At 41.5% G+C, this 17,168-nt stretch overlaps 1 protein-coding gene across 2 annotated transcripts; it reads right to left on the bottom strand.

Moving 5' to 3' along the window:
• Window positions 1–4,492: 4,492 nt before the first annotated feature.
• LOC122576606 (pancreatic triacylglycerol lipase-like) lies at window positions 4,493–13,593 on the bottom strand. 2 transcript variants are annotated; one of them, XM_043747184.1, is made up of 8 exons: window positions 13,411–13,593; window positions 12,142–13,068; window positions 9,964–10,235; window positions 9,017–9,287; window positions 6,145–6,384; window positions 5,510–5,743; window positions 5,024–5,351; window positions 4,493–4,838 (listed from the first exon to the last, which is right to left on the bottom strand). In XM_043747184.1, exons 2-8 carry the CDS (start codon window positions 12,311–12,313, stop codon window positions 4,733–4,735), a joined length of 1,623 nt encoding a protein of 540 aa, XP_043603119.1. In that variant the 5' UTR covers window positions 12,314–13,068; window positions 13,411–13,593; the 3' UTR covers window positions 4,493–4,732. The 2 variants fall into 2 exon arrangements, with proteins under 2 accessions (XP_043603119.1, XP_043603118.1); XM_043747183.1 differs by having other exon boundaries at window positions 13,417–13,593.
• Window positions 13,594–17,168: the final 3,575 nt, after the last annotated feature.

Raw genomic sequence — 17,168 nt, 5'->3', positions numbered from 1 at the left:
TTGTCACTGACTGTACATACATCGAGCGGTCCGCTCGAAACGTCGAATGTCTCGAGAACGAAGCTTTTCGAAAGGAACGTCACGGACAAAAGCGTTAAGGTCTTAAATGTTCTATCGGAGGTTTAGCCCGTTCTCTGTCAGGTAGTGTTGGAGCTGAAAATTGTGCGAATGGTCGCTGATACGTTTGCTTCGGCGAGTCAGCCAGTAGTCGTACACAGCGGTGGTTGCAGCTTGAGTTCTACGGGTCACCGAATCACGAGTCACAGTATCGAACAAACGCAATCGATGAAATTCTACGATGAAACGATTTCCTAATGGTTAAATTTGTTCGCGAATATTCTATAATGGAACGTGATCTTGATAAAGATCATTGGCGGTTCGGTTGAAGCCATATTTCCATGTTTTTCTTATTTACTTTTTATTCTTTATACTGTATTCTTTATGCGGCAAATTCGATGACCTTGATCGAGGAGATATCCCACTTCCTCTTCCTGTTCAACGATCAGCAAACACATTGTTAGGCGTTCCACCAACGCACGATGTTACATAGTCGGAATATTACCAATTTCTTCGAAGCGATTGTAACGTAACGTGTCCCAGCAAAGAGGTGTTCCGTGTTCGCAAACTTGAATAATAATAGTAAACAGCATGAATTATTAGCGTGAATTCGTGTTATGCTCTCGATCCGAGTCGACGAATTAGATACCTGTACAGGGTTTGCCGTAGAAAAACAGGCAAAGCTATTGTACGTATAAGCGGAATATATGGCAGAGAATTATATTTTAGGTAAAAATATGCTAAAGCGGAAGAATCAGACTAGATAAGGGAAAAAGTAGAAGCTTATATTTACGCGATAAGCGAAGAATTGGGCCTGAAAATTCAATTTTTTGCACGGTGGAGGGGTACTATATGAAATACCGCATGACAGAGATATAACAAAAGTATAATAAAATCGATGGTCCTCTATAATTTGTTCATTTTCACTATCGAGAGAAATATCTCTTTTTCGATATTTTTACTTTACCCTATTACCATTTCGTTATGGCTATTTTCACGGCTGCAGTTTCCCCCGAAGCAAGCAGCGCGTTTAACGACAAATGTTTCCCGATCATATCCGCAAAAGCGAAAGAATTCGATGGTGCAACAGAGAAATTCTCGAGAAATTACTTAAGATGGCTGTCTTTCGTTCTATTAACGATAGCATTAGGCTTTACGATAAGGAAACGTTGTTTCTCTTTGTGGCGAAACATAACTACGTGTACTTTGAAACACTATAAATTTTACTTTAAAATAAACTTTATATTTCGCACCCTTTGAGACACACCGCCATCTTAGAAACGTTGACAATCACATATCGCTATTCTCTTTTTAGTACACGAAAGAAAATGTATAATATCTGATTAAAGGTAGCAAGAAATCTGATATACCCGAGCCTCTAATTGCTTTGAGCCAAACTATTTATTCGTTCGATTCTCTGGACGATTTGGAAAATCCTAATTATTTAAAAAGAAATCGTGCCTCGAGGTATTTTATGTCGTTGATAAGAAACAACCGGGTTGAGAGTGGAATAACGAGGGAAATAAAATGAATAAAATAACGCGCAAGCACGATGAGTCCCGAACAGCTATGACAAACACTTTGGAGTAAAAGAACGTCGCTCGGGCCAATGAGAGACGTTCTTTTACATAATCAGACAGACTTGGCGCGTAAACTAGAAATCGCGAAGCGGCGAGGTAATTGAATCGAATTGAATCGAATTGAATTGAATAAAACCGCGCGCGGAGCACTGACTTTCTCTCCGGATCACGTAATAAGTCCGAAATATTATACGTACGCGCGCATATGTCCAAGTTATGTCATCTTACGGTTTCTTCCCTTTCGTTTTTCTCCCTTTGGCTCGAAAGTAAAACGTCGGATTTGACTCGCTTCTCGGAAGAGCAACGACGCGATTTGCGTGCTCGATAATCGCTGCCCGATAATCGCTTTCGAACGGCGCTCGCTCGAAAACGGTTAGACGAGTTTCAAATCTAACAAAATGAACGAACTCTATTAATCTAATTGGAAACATCGAACTCGTACCTTTAATATCGTAATAACGATTTCATCGATTATTTTTCCTATCCAATTAGAAAATCGAGTTAATTCTCGCCACTGAGACGTTCGATCGAACGAAGCTTCTTTCTCAATCAATTTCAACATTCGTGCTACGAACGTTGTACTTCACGAACGTTGCAAACTATTTCACGAATCAAATTCAGACTTTGATCGATAGATTACGAGTAGTTGTGCAAATACGTATTGTGATTTTTCTTGCCTTTCTGATGATCTCTTTTCTCCCATGACTCTTCCTTTCCTACACTTCTTTGCTATATGCAATTCCTTCTTGCGTCTTGTGATTTCTGTGTACTATAGAATACCATTTTTCTAGCAGTGGCGAAATACGTAAAAGTACACACACACACACACACACACAGACATTATCGAATCTCCTTTTTCGAGATTTAAAATTTGCTTAAAACACGATACTTTGATATTTCTATCTGATACCAGCCTAAATTCGCATTAATTGTATTATTATGCGATGGTGTGCGAGGTGATGGTGCAATATCCTTAACCAAAACAGAAACTCTTCGTTGTTTATCTCCGACCCTGATCTCACGCTCTTTCTCGCTCTCTGCCCCACGATTCTTTTCGATACCGCACAGCTCGACTCCCTCCTCGCTCGAAACATTCTCTATCCTCGAAATTCCTCTGCAAATTCGCTTTTCAAGATTATCCTCAAACTATCATATCTGACCATTGCCACCGTACAAACCTTTTTACCGAAATCTCATGACATCTATAAATCTTGCTTTCGAAATACGTAACCTTGCACTTGTACACTTTTGTAACATTACCTATTACTTTCTTACTTGTATTTGTTAGCCGTTTATTACCCAAGCCTGTAATAATAGGCGAAAGCGTAACGCAAGAATAACGGTAATAAGATAAAAAAAATAATATTTTATTAATCGTGGAAGGGGGCACTTTATAGTCCTCCACTGACTCCGCCATTGTACCTATCCACGAGTGCAAATCGCAGGGTCACCGATCTGCGAATGGCAGAAAGGAACAGATTTGCGTTGCACGAAAGCAGCCGCCAAGGTGAAAGAAACACGCGGGCATAATCACGGTGAAAGGAAGCTCCGCCATTGCTCTGCGCCGGAACCAAAGCTATTATTCCACCCAGATGACAGAGACAGACTGCGGAAAACCGTTTCGCGACGTTTGTAAAGGTCGCGTTTTTCCACTCGAGCAAGACCGTTTGCGTGCGTGTCTCGCGTCTTTGATAGCGTCTATGAGTCGAACGAGGACGAGTTTGTTTTCTTTCCTCCAGGCTAAATTACTATGAACCTCGTTGCAAGAAGATTGACGTTAGCCGAGGATGAAAGCTGAGATTTGCATACTGCGACGTTCAGTCCGATGGCATCGTGGGAATTCTAACGGAGAACCGTATCGTACGGTATTGTGTGTCAGGCTCTCTCGGCTTGGTATCTCGTTCTTTCGCTTCTCACCCGTGTCACGATTTTTTAGTTTGCGTTTCGAGGAAACGCTCGCTACCACACTAAGCTCGGTACGTTATGCACGTTTATGGGAAATTTAAAGGAACAAAGATTTTTTCTGCTTCGCAATTGGCGCTGTTTCACGATTCTCCTTACTTCGTAACGCTTCCTGTGCGTTACAATTATTTCCCGCCGATCCTCTTGTCTCGTAATTTCTTCTTTGTTATCGTCTCTTCGCGCCCACCGTTCTTCCTAAATTTTCTAATTTCACCAACAGTCCTCTGTGATTTCTCCTGCGCTACGATTCCTCGTACAGCTAAATAGAACTGCACGGAATTATATCGAAGTAGGATAACGAGATGCAGGGAAAGAAAACTCGTCGGGTGACGAAGAAACGTTAAGAATGAAAAAAGGGGTTAGGTTGACGTTTCCATTTCCGACAATTTTACAACTTTCTCGCGATGACACGACACCTCGATAATTGGCGATTGCTCGTTAATCGAATGTCGTTAGGCGATAACTTTCAGAAGGATTCGCGTGGCCAGAGAACAGCAGCGTCCGATTGATTTACTACAAAGTTTACTCGCGTCGCGTCAAACTTTGAGGCGAGACAAAGATTGAAAAGAGAAACTCGGGTCAATGCGCCAAATGGTCACGTATAAATCGTCGGACTGTTAATTGCTGATTATGCGACTAATCGATTATCGAAAAATGATCTTATCGAGTAGTTCTGATGGCTACGTTCCCATTAAAAAAGTTCAATTTTGTAAGATATTTATATCCTTTGCTACCATTTAGAAAAATTATGTTCCTTTGAGTTTGAATTACGATCCGCTGGAAAGTTTACAATATCAAATACTACTTTTATTTATATCCACCTTGACGTATAGACAGCTTCTTCTTCTGAAAAGTTACATTTGAGAAACATTGTTACAAGAGTAGATTACGAATTATTAGAAAAAGAAAAGTATATTTATTTCTTAAAAAATAAGTCGTACAATAAGCAACAAGTAAATGGTAAGAACGGTCCATTTATAATGTTATAGCGTCAACGATTGATCTCGTACGGTAGTGTGTGAAAAGTGAAATCTTGACAGCCAGAGCTACTACGAGTCTCTTGGAAGCTAAATAGCTAAATTCGTAAGAAGCAAATTGTATCGATGATCGATTTAAAGGTTTGAAAGATGTCCCTAGGTTGAAACCAGGTTCAGCCGAGCTGTTTGACAATTCTTGGTCGTCAAGAGCTTTGGTTGCTTGGCGAGCAGAGCTTTCGATTTGTCAGGGCACACGGTAATCCTAGATTGAACAGAAAGAAGATTTCGCAACTTTAGATATTAAAGTTGCACGCGTGGTGAACCGTGCGTAGCCGGATATCCTTGGTAACGTTCGGATGTCGTTAGTAAAAATCGACATAAATGTCGCTTACGAGCGACGTTATAGTTGCGACGTGCTCGAAGCCATCGTTATAACACGATACGTACCTGTGAGCGGCCTCCAAACTCTCGACGCTCAACGAGTCGATATAGACGCGAGGCGTGTGCAGAAGCCTCCACGTGAGCGGATTGAAAACAGAGACTCGGTACTCCCACGAAATTTCCACTGACTCCAGTTTGCCAACCACGTCACCAAGCAGTACCACAGTGTGAGTGCTACCTGGTTCGTAGTACGTCGATTGAGAACTGAGCGGAATTCTCCCTGACTTCTTTCCATTTTGTCCGATTACTTTAATCGCGAAAGTTCCAATCTCGCCACCGTGATCCAGACTCTCGTTCGTCTTCGAGACGTTGATGACGACTTTGTAATGGCCTCCTGCAAGTTTATTCGCCTCTTAACGATTCTCGACGACCGTTGATTTCGTTTCTCCGAATAACGAGTAACGAGTAACGAGTAACCAGTAACGAGTAACGAGTACCGAGCGCCGTACAATTTTGTATACACGACGCTGTATATAAGAGAAATATACTAACTGCAAAACGGTTTGGTGGATCCAGTCATCGAGTAGACGGATGCGTGGTAGTTTCCGGGTTGAGCGTCTAACCCAAACTTGGGACAGTATTGATTCACGCAGTCGAAGCAACTGCCTTCTAGAAACTTGTCCCAAGAGGGGCAAGGAACCGTCAGAAATGGACAGTCCGTGTTGATACTCTCTATGAAATATTCGTAACTGCGGATGTGATTGCAGCTGACGAATCTCTTTATCCCTGAAATCCACAGTTTCATCTATTTACCTATTTATTCTTAAATGTTTATATTTATCGAGGCTCTGGCAACGGCGGTATCCGAACCTCGTTATCCGAATAACCCGAAGGTTCTACTATTCGACTGTTTAGTCATCCTAGTAACAGACATCCTGTGCTAGTTTCATTTACTGTTCTTTCATATAGGTATGGTAATACGTATCGGGACATAAACTGCGAATGAAAGTGACGAGAATACACCTTCTCGTAGCTTGATGGATAGGACAATTCGAATTAGGTTCGCACCAGTTCGTTATCCATTAAAAACGTTAACAGGCTAATTCGAATTATATTTACGATCGAAGGATAGTATCGTGGACGGTTGAGATCGAGATTGAGAAAGCAAGAGAAGCTATCTATCTTACCACGGAAGAAGCTGCCATGTTCCAAGGTGATAAAATTGAGAACACCCTCGTTGCAACCAGGCTGATTGCGACCACCGTTCGGATAGAAATCGATATGCGCGACAGGTTGAGTGATGCCGAGGCCGCCGCTGATAAAAGGATTGCAATCGGTGTGGATAGCTGTGACGAAGGTGGCATCGGTCGGATCGAGCCGAACCATCGTCGACGTGTTGCTGAAATGCGGTTCGGCAGGATCGAGGCCTTGGAACAGAGAAATCAAACGGACGTGAGAAGCTTCGTTGATCGTTGCTGCAACAACGTACACTTTCGTCGCTTTGCCCGTTTCCGTCGCGTTCTACGTGTATTGCGTATACCCGCGCCATGCAAACATTTTCCCATCGGTCGTAGAAAATTGTTAAAACGATGGAGAATTCCGTGGAATTTTCAGCGAATTCCGTAGAATTTCGTCAAGTTGCTACGAGTTCTAACAGAAGCAGGGTTTTCGCGAATCCTGACGATTAATTCCCATTTTGACTGACCTATTTTACGAATTTTCTCGTAAATCAGGTAAAGTTTTATAGTTTAGTGATAATCGTCGATAATTCTTCTTCTATCGCTTAACCTATTCTTCGATCTGTTGTCCGGTCAGACCGGGCGATCGTTTCCGCCGTTGTGCAACGTTGTTCGCTACGTTACGACGATGCACGTAACTATTACGTGACGCTTTATGTTTTCCGAGGCTAATGAACCTAGTATATAGCCAATAACGTACAGTTGCTCACGAAAGTAGAATTCCTACCTGTCTTGTTATTGTACGTTTAAGATGGCTACTTACCGGTGTGGCTGCATACTAATTTTCTACCGCTAGGTTACGTATCAAATATCTTCTCGTACAATAGAACTTTGACAGCGCGCGATATCTACGAAACATCGTGTATTTAATTAATCTGAACTATTTCGTTTCATCGAAAAATTATTATCCATATACTCTTTCACGTAAATCACCTCGAGCAAAATATCTTGGGATGGAAACTCGCAAAACACCCCGAATCCTTATCACCATTTCTCAACTCACCCTCACTTCAACTACATCTATTTAAACCACATTTCGTATTTTACGATTAATAAATTATTTAAAAGTTGTTGCAATAAAAGTCACCCGAATCACGGACATCCTTGTCCGCCTCGTCAACCCTTCTCGACTCACCCCTTTAAACAAGAGGTATTTAAACCACAATTATTAGGTACATGCAAGGTCCTTGGTATTTCGTTATTAATAAATCGTTCAATGTCCCGACAGAAACCTCCGAAGCATCCCGAATCCTCGTCATCCCCTTTCCAAACTCACCCCTTCGAGCCACCTTCACCGAGCAACGCCACTTCTTATCCCTACGTGCTCCCTTGTTCCCTCTGTTTACTAAATCTTGTCTTCGGGCGTGTCTTCGGCCGCCAATACCCTGTTCATTAGAGCCCCTCGTCAACAACCATCCGTCTGGAACTTCCAACCGTCGAGAAACAATCCACCCTGCCGTCTCGCGATTCCATCCCGTTCATCGGAAGCCAAGCCTACGGGAGGATCCTGTTTCACCCTCGATACGCTTTCGTCCTGTGGTTTCCCCTTTCACCAAAGCGTAGCTCTCGTTGGTTCATGGTGTCCTGGTAATTCCCGATGGGATCGATAGCTTGCGTGACAGTGGTCTGGGTGAATCCGATCGAACGAACCCCTACTCCATTACCGCCTTTGGAAAGGGGTTGAGAAAGGGGTGGATCGATCGGAAATAGGAAAAGGAACGGACAGGTTTGATTCTGTTCATTGGAGGATCGGTTATGGCGATGGACCGGGTATGATGGTGGCTGTTAGGGGTTGATCGTGCACCTGTTAAGGGCTGTGTCGGTCGATAGGGTCGCTTTATTGAACAGTTCGAGTAGGATTCCGAGTGAGAGGGGTTGGGTTTCTTCCACTTCCGTTTACGTTCACTACGTTACGCGTTAATTCTCCGCCACGTACTAACTTTGCATTTTATTACATCGTTTTATTACGTCGTATTTAGGCGACGTTTAGGCGACGTTTAGGCGACGTACAAAATTTATCGAGACAAGGTTGTTCGCGTGCAAGTTGCAGGTATCTGTTTTAGCTGTACGATTACTTTCGCACGAGTACCTGTAATTAGCGTGTGTTGCTTTTTAATTTATAGAACCGATTATTAGGTTTCTGATCGATCGATTCGCGCGATACTCGATGTGAAGTAGGCGGATATATACTTTGCTCGTGGCGGACAAAATGGCCGTGAGCCAATGTTTTCGGTCGTTCTTCTCTTCCTTCCACTGTTACCCTGATCGTTTCTGATTCGATCGGCTATCTTCGTACGTCTCCGTTCGTTCCTCACCGTTGGTGGGGCTAATTTTATTCCACTCGATTGATCGCAGCGTACCGGAACAAGCGTGGAAATCACGTAAAAACGAGACATCGTGTGAGACGGACAAACGCGTTCAATTCCACGCAGTTCCATGCACTTTTTATGCTACCTCGATAGCTTGCAGCTTTTACGTATATACATATATAATATATATAGGTCTTAACGTCGCGTCAACTGCACCTATGTAGTTATCAGCGAAGACAATGTGACGAGAGAGAGAGAGAGAGAGAGAGAGAGAGAGAGACAGAGAGAGACAGAGAGAGAAATTTACCAGTTACGTTTCGTTAAATAACCGTTTGTTTTCTGAAAGTATCAGGCGAGATCATCTCGGCAAAATGGAAATTTCCAACGGAATTAAGGAAAGCGTAAGGATGGAAATTTTCTCAACCTTCATCCAGATTAGTCGGCTCTTTGTCATTCGCATGGAAAATGGGCAAGAATCGGCAGTCTAACGATTACTTCGATTTTCGACTTACCAGTGATCCTTCCAAGTTTATGATCGTACGTCTGCCTTAAAGTATATCCGATATAGCCGCAAGTATGCGCACCAAGACTGTGCCCTATGCAGTGTATCCTCGTGGAATCCACTCGTCCAACTTCGATCAACTGATAAGCCAAACGAGCCGTCATCGCGCCTACCAACCTTGTGTTGGCCACAGCTTGCGTGTATGGTGGACCCGCTCCAGCGATCCAGTTCACGATCACCACGTTGCTGTCTTCCTTGATTAATAATTCCTCCATCGTTCTCTGTAGAAAAATTGATCGTAACGTAGATCGATAGTAGAGTATTAGTCGTACGAGCGAACAACGCAGATCTTTCAGCGAGGCTGAAAGTTTGTTTTTAAACAAAGTACAGAGCGAGTCGTTCGGGCAAAATATTCACCGTTGCTTTCTACCACTTTGAGCCATCTACCTGTCAGACGGGCGGCGTAATCATCATTGCGTCATTAGACGAGATCCGATCGTCAGGGTACCGACAAAGGAGGACGTTCTGCGAAATTGCTGCGTGACGACACGCCAGTTCTCTAGATCTCTTCCGCGACGAAAGACATCGCGACGAGTCTCGGTCTTCGGACGTCCTCTAGCAGCCAGCTCGTTCGCTGCGCGTTCCTCCTTCGGAATGGATACCCGCTTGCGATTAGTGGACGAGATGCTAAAACGATTCGACGATCGTGAATCTCGTTCAAAGATGCGGCATTTTTTCGCGATGGAAATCGTCGGTTGCCCGATGAATGGCTTCAAGACATAGAAAGCAATGGCGCAATGCTTCCATCGAACAATCTACGACATTATCTTTTCAAATAAACTTTGAGTTTCAAACTGAAAAATTTGGATTGTTCGTTTGTACGGCAAATACATGGTCATCTATCGATAGACTCGCTAGAACTTGGAACGAGAAGAAGGTGCTTAATCAAGTACTTACCAAAACCCATGTTTTGTCGCCGTTGTCGAGAAAGCCATGAACGATCAAATAAAGATTCCTATCGTTTTTAAGGGGCGCTCCGCGAATAGTTTCGTACTTATCGATTTTGAGTTCGCGTGGCTGAGCCTTATTATCTCGAGTGTAAAGCATGTAACGTGGATTTATACTGTCCGGCCGAGCCGGAAACGTGGAGACTGGTCTGTTCTCTCCGGACCATGGCGAACCGATGTAGAAGCAGCCGTACGGGTCGAAACATCGCCACATGTACCATTCTATCGAGAAACAAAGGAAACGAATACAAGGAAAAGCTTCCGAAACGCGTCGTCGATTCTTTAACGTTGAAAAGTATATATATAAGATTCTTAATAAAAAAAAAAAGAAAACAAAGCAAAGCACGAAGAAATTGTTGTTTGGTACGTGATTGAAGAGTGATTTTTCTTCTCAATTTCATCCTTAACGCTTTCTTAAGACGCTACGAAATCTTTTTTGCCGCTAAAATTAGAGTAAAATTGGAGTATTGAAATTGAAGGATCGCAGCGGGGATAACACGTATGTATTTGCACGTACCGGAATTGACATTTAACATCGGTAACGATCAAATATCGAACGAAATCGAACGAAATCGAACGAAATCGTAGGAAATTTACGAAAAGTCGAACGATCCATCGAGTTTGAAATTGATCCTTATCCTTGGAATCCTAATATGAAACATGGAAAAGCCAAATTTCCCATTCCTTTATCTACTAGAAACATGGCCGTGACTATTTTAAATATCTGTCCATCCAAGACAAGAGTAATGACGTCATTTACAATAGATCAATGTTTTAGCAACATCGTCAAAGGTTATCTCCGAGTGTTAACTCGTTATCTGTGCGCGCTATCAGTTCCTCGAAGGCTTCGCCACTGTTTTGTCTTCGAACTGGATTAACGATTAGCGTGTATATATACGTATACAGTATGCACAGCGTATACAGTTGCGACAACAGGCGCGTCGCTTTCGATCGAAAGTATGTTCGATTATGTTGGAATATTTTTATTACGATATCCGGTAACTTGTATCGATTCCCAGTGACGAATGATATTTTTAGAAGATTGTTGTTTCTACTGTAAGTTCTAACGCATCGATAGCGATACCGTGCTGCCACGGCGATTTCTGCGAAATTGGAAAATTTCTTCGTTTACCTGAAATTATTTCATCAGGTCGTGTAAAAAGTCTGTTTCACGAATCAGCAAATTACAAAATCCTAATTTTTGTCATTCTTCGAACAACTTTCTTCGTACTTGGCCTTTTAAAGTTTCGATATTTAAGCAATATTAGAACGATATTAGCAATAGTATGTCGATGTTCTACAAAATTAGCTACATCGTAGAAAGATAATTGCCAAGGCAGACTAAACGAATAGAAATTCCAAATAATTTTAAAGGAAACGATAAAAGTATAAAGTGATTGAGAAAAGTTAACAGATCAAGACGTCGATAGATGGTCATTTTGTTGCAAGTTTACGTCTCCTATGAGTAATTATATCGCGTTCTGGATATCTACTGACGTAAAAGATCCAGACAAATCACGTGACGAGACATATTAATGCGAGGGATGATAATTTCGACAAGTTTCATCTTCGCGAGAATTATTTACCGTTTCTAGAGATGAGCTCATTATCGTCAAGATTTCGCAAACTGACACTTTCCCTTTTTCAAAATAATAAAAAACGTCTCGAACGTGTTTCTACAACATGAAAATAAACATGAAAATACAGGTAATTTTCTTGTAACAGGCTGTCGTACGAGTTTATGTTGCACGAAACAAACAAGTACGCGAGTATTTGCGACATAGTCTTATTTTCTAACGAAGCGTCTTTCTATCAGGTTCTACCTTTCTTAACACTGTCGCTTTTATAGAATTCATTTTCTTTCTTTTTTTTTTTTTTTTTTTTTTGTAGTCGTACGAAAATGATAATACGAAATTTAGTATAGGTACGTTGAGTCCAATTGATTTTATAATCAACGTGTCACAGAAATCTGTGAAATAGCGGAGAGATACGCGAGTTTATTAACGAAAACCATCGGTTAAGACGAAATATAATTATGTGGTTAAACCTGTCAGTTATAATATTAATTTTACCACTGACAATATTTTTCATATTTCTCGTTAGTAAAGAAAAATTCCGATGTACTCACGATCGTCAAAATCAAATTGGTTTTCTCGTTCTTCCGGTGATAACGTGGTCGTCGTTACGTTCATGTTGTCGATAGTATTCTCACCAAGCTCGGAACCCACTTTTTCAGGTAACGTCGCGATCATGTTCGCGGTGTACGCGAGTAACATCATCGTCCCGTTCACAAACGACATTTTGTATAGTCACGCGACTCTACATAACAATTAACTCGAGCACACAATTTAAATCACTGCCCATCTACGAACAATTTTACTTATCGATGCTTAATGCGAGTTCGAGTCCCAACACTTTGCCGCACAGTCACTAGACATTTTCCGAAACATATTCTTCCTCTTCTTTCTTCATGTTACCAGATATTTCCAGCGATTCCAATGTCTCGCGACCTTATTTCGATTGCTACTTGAGAAAGATCGTCGAATTACGCTGCACCAAACTTAAAAATTCGTAAATGCTCGCGTCAAACTCGAAACGAGCGAAACGAAGTTGGCGAAATTCTAAACACGATCCTTTAAATTCCCGAAAGCGAAAGGGAATGAAAATTTCGTCACTGAACACAGAGTCTCTCTTGTGGAACTAAGGACCTCCTCTTCCGGCCTATCCGATCTTTCCAGCTGATATGTACAAGTATATAGAATTGCGTGCCAGCGAAAGATCGATTGACGCAAAATGGCGATAGGTGGCCGTCGGTCGGGAACGATAATTTATTAGAAAATAAAATTTCCTGCGCGTTGATATCGAAGTCTTTCGATAGAAATTGTTCTTGCATTAATTAGCGATGCTTTCGTTCGATATTCGAATCGTGGTTTTAATCAAACGTGACCTTGATCTTCTTAAGCAAACTCGCTCCAATCGAGTTCATCAACGTCACTGATCTTCTCTATCGTACATGCAGTATTGCCGATTTCTTGGAAAATGCCGACGACGTTCTCTGAAAACAGTTTGTTGTTTCGCCAAGCATGAATAAATAGATATTATTGCCCCGTAATAACTTCGATCCTTAGAAACAGGAACGTTCGATTTTTCTCAGTATGAAACGTTTACCGTTTATTTCCGAAATCGTATCTGTAATGTGTATTCACGGAATACGTCATAGTTTAATAATGGTGTAATAATACCTTTAATAATGTAATAATAACGATAATAGCGTAATATCGCTATTCTATGGAAGATAAGTTGACGTCACGAATATGAACAAAATTAAAATCGGACATTGCGATCGTTCGAATTTCTAAAGGAAATGAATTTTTACTTTAAAAGTAGCGATACTTACTCTTACCTTGAGAAATCACGATGTCGAAATCAGCGCAAGGCTCTCGATTAAGAATCGTTTAAGAATTTAGTCCAACGTCGAGAGCAACTAACTGGTCCGTTCGAGGGTTCAAAGTCACGGACAATCGACTCGTGTAACGGAGGAACGAAGACGAGTTCGGCGTTCGAGCAAGCAACGCGCACTAATCACTGAAAAATGTGTACAGCTCCGCTTTATCGCGCCCCACTCTCTCTCTCTCTCTCTCTCTCTCTCTCTTTCGCGATGTCTCGCTGATCTGCTCTGCTCGGTTAGCTTGATGACAAAGTCTTGGACCGAACACACACACACACACACACAAGGGAGCTTCCTCGCGGAACCGGACAAGCCACTCTACTCTCTTAATCCGTTGGAAGAGGGTTGGGTTATTGTTCGTGGCTCGTGAATGTGTTTCGTGGAATTTGAAGTTTCGCGCAACATTTTAGCAAAACTGCTCAAGATTATGATTTAACGCGTACATATTTGTACGCGCATGTACAAATTAAAATTAACCTTTTTCATAGATTACGAGGAGAAAAGCTGATTAGCGTCAGTTTATTAAATTATGCCTTGATATTACATATGCCTTAATATCGTCCGGAAGCTTTGTAATCTAGACTTCCAGACGTACGTGACGGTTTGGCTGGTTCATGGATTGTAAACAAACGACTGAGATTTTCTTCGCTGAGATTTTGTGGAACAAAACACAGTCCGCTGAATCGCCCGCTCTTCTATTTAGAAGGCTAATTAAGACCGGTGAAAGGCGATCAGGCGAGTCTAGCAATTTGCGTCGATTCGAATACCACCGAAATAGTTTAGAATACCACCGAAAAAACACGTGCGGATACTTTATGCGGAAACTGCAACGAGTCACCTAAGAGTCGATAAGTCGGACAGCTGCGAAACAAAAATTCTCTCTACCACTTCTGCTAGAATACCACATGCACGAACCATTGAAAAGGCTTCTAGGGAAACCAGTGAATGAACGGTGGCGAGCGATCGATAAACACGTGGCTGCAGGGACGTCATGGATCGATAGGGGTTCCTTTTAAGCAATTGCCCTTGGTAAGGTGAGACCAATGCGTCTAGCATCCCCCATTGCGCAACCCCTATGTGAAAACGGCAACCTTCTACGCTCTTATACGTTCCTAAAACTCGACACCCCACAGATGTTTCTCGTATTTGCTCGAGGGATGTTGCGAAACCACCCTAAGTAACGCGGCCAACTTTCTGTACGTTCATGAGAGCTTGGTAAGCGAATCGTACGAGGGTTGCATCGTGATTGCTCTGAAACCTGTGAATGACACTTCTGTCGGGGTTGTCAGAAAAAATTCAAACTACTACATTTTCTATAGGGGTGCTTTCGCGACGGACGAAGGACGGGGGGATAACGACGTTCGAAACGGGTGGTTCAGGTTGTTGGAGGTAGAGAAGGTTGCGTTAAAAGGTGTTGCACCGTGTTTCTGACGGCATTTTTGCGATTTATGAATTACGTAATGGCTTTTTTACCGTCCATCCTTTGCTTCCTGGGTTTTTATCGGGTGTTCCTTTTATTTTAGCGTGGTTAGATAGAGACCGTGCTACGTACGGTTTCTGCCGAGTTTAAACCAAACTATGCGCGATAAGATATCAAATGAAATTGACAAACGCTCATTGTTTCTTATTTAATCAATAAACACGACTAAACTAAGCTCTTGTCATATCATTTCCTACTACAAAAATAAACTTTCTAAATTACCTCGCTCTATCTAATCTCATGCACTTTTTTTTTTCTTTTCATCGAATATTATACAAACGTATAAAATAAATGTCTAAAATATGCGTCTGTACGGACACGTGTCAGAAACAGATTTGGATATGTTTGGTGCGCTAACGAAAACACGCGAGTATACGCGTATAGATCGAAGGAAACATGGCTGAGAGTCGAATACGCTTGGTTCCGAGACGAAGGGGCCTTCAGGACCCTTGGAACGCTCCTTCTAACCCCTGTTATCCTGTTACATCGCCCTATCGGATCCCCATTCGTTTACGCGAGTATTCGTGACAGGATATCCCTGCAGGATATGAAGGGAAGTGCACACCGTTTTAGAAAGTAAATTTTCTTTTGGTCCATAAGCCGATATTCGTGTATACGTGTTTATTGGAAACACTCTTAGAATTTATTCGATTGTTCCAACAATCTGGATGTATAGAAAAATGATAGTATAGTTACCAACGTTTCGAAACGATTCGAAAATCGACACGTATGCCCGATTCTCGGAATTTTATCGACACTTTCGATTAAACCCTCTGTCGATTTTTGTACATGCGTGACGAGTTCGAAGAAGGAACGTTATCAAAAGAGTAGAAAATTTCAGATAACACCTTGACCTATGATTTTTATTGTAACACATTGTCCGCTGATACGCCAACGAATCTTCATCGTAATAAATCGTGTCGTGAACTCTACCAAAGTTGTTTTCATTTTTACGTAGATAAGCTTGCGATAGAGAGCAGGAAAAGATCAAGAATAAAAGGTATTATAAAGATAGGGAAACGAAGCGTGATTGCGGACAGAAGAAAGTATCGAAAAATCGATCGTTGTATACGACTTTTGCTAATTTACCCCTTAATTGATTTTTATACGAAACTTAATATATTTTATGGTATTTAACAATATTGCGATTTAATCGTAATAATCTTTCATTCTTGTGTCAAATTTGGTAAATCTGGTACCCTTGTCCTACTGCAAATACTTTTAACGCCCCACCTTTACCTAATAGCTAAGAAACGCTAATTTACAATTTTGTATATTCACTCGAAAGCAATACGTCTACGTGTAACGATATAAAAATACTTCAATTGCTATTTGAACAAAGAACGAATAAAATAATAGGTACGAAATTAGAAGAATTCGTAATTCGATTAAAATTACAAAAGTTTAGTACATATGCGTTATCCGGTCGTCGATGATTATCGATCGTCGTTCTCCAGGAAGTAGGTAGGCAAGTTACTCCCTTAAATTCACTTAGAGTCCTCCGTGTGTTCATAAAGCCCTGTTCTCAATACCGACACGTGTCCGTTCAGTGTCGCGTACAGCGTTTCACGTATACTGCCTTGAACGTGTAACGACATAACGCGACAAATATGAATTTAGTCGTAGCGAATCTCCTGAACATCGCTAAATTGTAAATTGAACTTTTTCGTATCGAACTAATAATTTCGCATCGAATGATATATGGTTATTGATCTATTGATTTATATCTTAAGTGGTTGTCGTACAGCGACAGAACCGATCGATCAAACAACAACACGACGTCAAACGATATCACGATATCAAAAAAGAGTGCAAATTTTGATGCGAAATTTACGGCTGAAAAAATTCGTACGATGCACGTAATACGTAGAAATGCAGAAAATGTCCAACACGTAGTAAATCGTTCTTATTTTCAATTGTCGAAACAAGTTTCTATTTGGATCCTGTTCCTTTGCTAGTTTTTATAAAAATATAAATTTCTATTCAATTTGAACTGTTCGCCGTCTACACGTTTCATCGTTCGTAAATACTTAAAAGATCGTGGAATTTCTATGGTTGTTGGTGCAGCGCCATGTTTTGGACCACGGCCATTGCTCTGTGGCCCTTTTGGTGGAGATCACGTGACAGTGACCACGGTCAGGGTCCCTAAAAGACTTGTCGTCGTCTTCTAACATCCTGTGAACTCGGCCCTTTGTAAAACGTCCCCAAAGGGTTAAATAATTCCGCC

The sequence above is a fragment of the Bombus pyrosoma genome, linkage group LG16, assembly GCF_014825855.1.
Source record: "Bombus pyrosoma isolate SC7728 linkage group LG16, ASM1482585v1, whole genome shotgun sequence".
Lineage (NCBI taxonomy): Eukaryota > Metazoa > Arthropoda > Insecta > Hymenoptera > Apidae > Bombus > Bombus pyrosoma.
The sequence above is the reverse complement of the archived record's forward strand: the minus strand, read 5'-3'. Positions and strand labels throughout refer to the sequence as shown.